The sequence below is a fragment of the Nicotiana attenuata genome, chromosome 6, assembly GCF_001879085.1.
Source record: "Nicotiana attenuata strain UT chromosome 6, NIATTr2, whole genome shotgun sequence".
Lineage (NCBI taxonomy): Eukaryota > Viridiplantae > Streptophyta > Magnoliopsida > Solanales > Solanaceae > Nicotiana > Nicotiana attenuata.
In genome coordinates, this window is record NC_031994.1 from 37,627,171 (window position 1) to 37,632,507 (window position 5,337).

General features: G+C 40.4%; 1 protein-coding gene across 1 annotated transcript; it reads left to right on the top strand.

Annotated features, from left to right (window-relative positions):
- LOC109226844 (pentatricopeptide repeat-containing protein At3g24000, mitochondrial) lies at positions 1,062–3,538 on the top strand. Its single transcript, XM_019391729.1, has one exon. The coding sequence runs from the start codon at positions 1,119–1,121 to the stop codon at positions 3,093–3,095; it is 1,977 nt and encodes a 658-aa protein (XP_019247274.1). The 5' UTR covers positions 1,062–1,118; the 3' UTR covers positions 3,096–3,538.

Here is a 5,337-nt window from a genome sequence, read left to right on the forward strand (position 1 = left end):
GGCTCGGGCTGGTTCTAACCACGCCCTCAGGGGAAACCCTGAGGCATGCCATTAAAATTGTTCCGTTAACTAACAATGAAACCGAGTATGAGGCTTTGGTTGCAGGGCTCGAACTGGCGGGGCTTGGCTCCGAGGCCATAAAGATCAAATGTGATTTCCAGCTGGTAGTAAACCAGGTTTACGGGATTTTCGACACAAAGGAGGAACACATGTAGCAGTATGTGAATAAAATTCAGGCATTGCTTGCACGATTTAGGAAAATGGTCGATCACACACATTTCGAGAGAATAGAACGAATAAGTAGGTGCGTTGGCTAACTTGGGCTCATCTACGAATATGAAAAGATCTGACTCCAGTACTGTCGTTCAATTTCTACATTCGGTATTGGATGTGGATGGCTATTGTAAAGTGAACACAACCAACCTAGTCTGGGACTGGAGAAATGAGTTCGCCGAATATCTTCGGCATGGCAAATTGCCCAAAGACCTGAAGGCGTCTTGAGCACTACGCACCAAGGCAGCTCGTTATTGCCTCATGGGTGGGCAATTATATAGGAGATCGTACCAAGGCCCGTTAGCCCAATGTTTAGGAGCCTCAGAGGCAAACTACGTGATGAGAGAGGTCCATGAAAGAATTTGCGGGAACTATTCCGGAGCAGATTCGTTGGTACTAAAGTTGGTTAGTTGCGGGAACCTTTTACGTTTTTTAATCCTATATTTAATTGAGAATCGGGTATTTTTTTTACGGGCTAATGGGTTATTGGAACATGTTTAAGAGAGATCCGCTTATGTGGATGCCATGTCAACTAATTGATGCCTTTGAGAAGGCTTATATGGACTGCCGTTAAAATGAAGGCATTATTGATCCAGTTTGCTAACGTGAGGGATATTAATGGCCCAGTTTACTAATAGAGAAGAAAATTAAGCTATATCCAATAGTTTAAGAATATTATTGGACCTTTTCCGTTTTTAATATAATGTGCAAGTAAAATTAATTTATAAATGAGTTTGATTGTATAAATATTGAGTGCATAAAAATTTAAAATACTAGATTACAGCATGTTGTCTTCCCATTTGTAATTGAGAAACACTTAAGAGTAAGAGCTGCAGGTGAGAGAGATGATGACAAGGGCGATACACATGAAAAAGTACGTGACAAATCCATCAATTTTCAATTCAATCATCCCCATAGCTCGGCAATTTTCTTCTACGTCAAGTGCAGTATCAGCCTTAGAATCAGAAACTGGACCGGTACACAAACGTTTTGGTTCATTTATTGGTGTTATACAAGACAAAGATCTTCTGAAAAAGGCTCCAAATGGGGAACTTTTAGTACTGTATCTTATTGACAATGGCGCAATGGACCCAGATGCCACTTTATATAACCAGCTACTGAAAAAATGTACGGAATGGAAACGGCTTAAAGAAGGCAAAGTGGTTCACGAACACTTCCTGAGGTCGAGGTTTAGACATTATATTGTTCCGAATAACACGTTGATTAATATGTATGCGAAGTGTGAAAGCATGGATGATGCTCGCATGGTGTTTGATGAAATGCCTGAAAGAGATATGGTTTCTTGGACTGCGTTGATTACTGGGTATTCGCAGAATGAGGGTGCTGAGGAGGCCTTGGTTTTGTTCTGTGAGATGTTGAGGTTTAGGTTTATGCCGAATCAGTTTACTTTTGGCAGTGTTCTCAAGGCTTCCGGGGCGTTGGACAGTGGTGGAACGGGCAGGCAACTACACGGGTCGTGTGTGAAGTTTGGATACGAGGAGAATGTGTATGTTGGGAGTGCTCTTGTGGATATGTATGCAAGGTGTGGACTAATGGACGAAGCGAAAATTGTGTTTGACAAGTTAAGTTGCAAGAATGAGGTTTCTTGGAATGCTTTGATTGCTGGGCATGCGAGGAAAAGTGAGGGAGAAATTGCTGTGAAGCTTTTCTCTGAGATGAATAGAGGCGGTTTTCAGCCGACCCACTTTACATTTTCAAGTGTTTATGCAGCTTGTGCAAGCATTGGAGCTCTAGAGCCCGGGAAATGGGTGCATGTGCATATGATCAAGTCAGGGTTGGAACTTATTGCTTTTATTGGGAATACTCTGCTTGATATGTATGCTAAGTCTGGTAGCATTGATGATGCCCGGAAGGTTTTTGATCGGTTGGTGCAAAAGGATGTGGTCTCTTGGAACTCAATGCTTACCGCCTATGCTCAGCATGGACTCGGAAAAGAAACTGTAGAATGCTTTGAGGAAATGCGTAGGATAGGACCTGAACCTAATGAAGTGACTTTTCTTTGCGCTCTTACAGCTTGCAGTCATGCTGGTCTTCTAGACAAAGGAATGCATTATTTTGAGTTGATGAAGAAATTTAAGATAGAGCCTAATATTTCACATTATGTGACCATTGTAGATCTACTTGGTCGATCAGGTCACCTTGACCGTGCTGAAAAATTCATAAATGAAATGCCAATTCAACCAAATGCAGCTGTTTGGAAAGCTTTGCTTGGAGCTTGTAGGATGCATAAAAACTTGGAATTGGGTGTTTATGCAGCTGAACGTGTGTTTGAACTTGATCCCTATGATTCAGGGCCACATATTTTGCTGTCTAACATCTATGCTTCTGCTGGTAGGAGAAGTGATGCTGCAAAAGTTAGAAAAATGATGAACGAGGGTGGAGTCAAGAAAGAACCTGCTTGTAGTTGGGTGGAGATTGAGAATGCTGTTCATATGTTTGTAGCAAATGATGATGCCCATCCACAGAGAGAGGAGATCCGTAACATGTGGGAGAAGATAACTGATAAAATCAAGGAAATTGGCTATGTCCCAGACACTAGCCACGTGCTTTGGTTTACGGATCAGCAGGAGAGGGAAGAGAGATTGCAATACCATAGTGAACGACTTGCTTTAGCATTTGCTCTTCTCAATTCTCCACCTGGGTCCCCTATCCGTATAAAGAAGAACATCAGAGTTTGTGGTGATTGCCATACTGCATTTAAGTTTGCTTCAAAGGTGGTGAATAGGGAAATCATCTTGAGAGACACAAATCGGTTCCATCATTTTCATAATGGTTCTTGTTCCTGTGGAGACTACTGGTAGTGCAAAAATAATCTCCCATATATGCAATGGTTAACTATCAAAGACTCGTTCAAATTAACTGTGGTAATGTGAAATCATTTTGGACTTGATTATCATGTAGGACAAGGTTGGGATGGGATGATGCATTCCTACCAAAATTGCTTGTGTCATATACACAAGCATCTTTTATATCTGCAGTCATCCATCAAATGTATTAGAAGGTTCTTTCTTGCCTTATAAGGCTGGTTCTGACTACTTTATTGATTTCTAGCACATCGTTAAAAGCAGGTTACTCTCATAGTCTCTGCCTCTCTGAATGGTGCAGAAGTAATAACATAATGGCCAGAGGTTCTGGAAAATACTGGTGCCAATTGAATGATTTTTGCGCTTGTTGCGAGATGATTTTTGCACTTGTTGGGAGAAACTCAAGACTATCTTGCAGATTCTCTAGGGAAGCATCTAGGTATGAGCTGAAGGGACCTTTACCCGGAAAGACAGCAGTCTTGATATTTTATCTACATTTCATGTTCTTAAACTGCAAATATTCACAGTAGTGACTATGTACCTAGTTCCTACCAGATGAAGGAAAATTTGTATTCTGTCCCTAAAGTTTAAGTATCTTGAGCTCTACCTACTGTGTTTTGAGAGTGTGTTACATTTTCTACCCCACTTTTTCTCTTCGTGCTCAGGCATACAGTTACACATGTCAGACATTTATATGAAACTCAGGGTCTACTCAATCATGCATTAAGGTCTTGTTATATACAATCTTTTTGGTAATATCACATATGATGCTTCATGTGCATATTTCTTAACAACATGGGTCGAACTCTCTCACAGAATCTCCCATAAAGGAGTTATTTCAGTTCTTAAAAAGCCTGTTAACACTACATTTGCTCGGAATCCACTCAGAAAGTGGAAAGGCCACTGTGTTTTCGTCTGTCTTGTGTATATCTGGTTTTTGTGCTGTGTTGGTTCCTCATCAATGACGTCAATTATGTTACTTGGTGCTGCATACTGACGTTTATGATTTTTACTGTCAAAATAAACAGAAATGAGTTAATGCTGCTCTCTTGAACTTCAGGAACAATACAGTTACAGGAGAACTTGATAATGGGGTAGCAGTGCAGCAATGCAACTCTGAAATGCTGAAAACCTTCTCAAAATTCTTCTGGGATGTGTAGGTAGCCAAAGCCTTGAGAATGGCCCAAGAGCATGGATTCGTGGAGGAACTATGGTGGAGGCCAATATATTCTGGAAATATTGTATAGCACATGGTGAAGCAGACCAAAGTTGAGAATCTTGATGTTGAATGTGAGACTGGAGTATGATGAAGGTAAGACAACCATCTTGGACCCTGAATTGCAAATTAGGTCAAAGATTGCTGGGTTAATTTAACCCTTGTTACTAGGCTGAATGTCACAGAGAGCTTAAGATTCTAATGTCAGCAAGTAGAAAACACCAGCAGGTTCTCGATATTTTGTGTCTAACCATATGTACTCTCCAATTACTTTCCCTCAAAGGAAAACAGAAACATCGAGATCTATCCTGTGAAAACCCTTTATCTTTTCCTTCTCAGCGCACCTCTTCTAATGCCTTACATCACAATTAGTTTCCTCTGCTCTATAATTTCCAGAATAATTTTGTTAGTCATTGTGATAGCATTTGTATCAAATGAAAACATGACAGCTTGAAATCCAAAAACTATAGCTACAGGGCTAGGTTAATGCGAGTATGATATGATCATCCCAATTATGCTTAGGATTGTGACAGAACAAACCCAAGTGCTTGTAGTGAGAAAGTTTCTGTTCATGACATAACCCTTTATGTTCTATGCAGCCCTAGAAAGCAAGATAGAGTAACTCACTCAACTAACGTGCTTTCTCTTCCAGCCAGAAGTTGATGAAACTAATAGCCTGTTTGGCCAAGCTTCTTTTTGGCCAAAAGTACTGTTTTTTGGCCAAAAGCACTTTTGGCCAAAAATTGAGGTGTTTGCCCAAGCTTTTGGAAGGAAAAAAAGTGCTTTTGAGGAGAAGCAGAAGCAGTTTTGGAGAAGCAGAAAAAAGTAGCTTCTCTCCAAAAGCACTTTTTTGAGAAGCACTTTTGAGAAAAATACACTTAGAAGCAGTTTTTTAAAGCTTGGCCAAACACTAATTGCTGCTCAGAAGTGCTTTTCAAACTAATTAGCCAAACACAAACTGCTTCTCACCAAAAGTACTTTTGAGAAAAGCACTTTGGAAAAAAAGCATTTCTCAAAATAAGC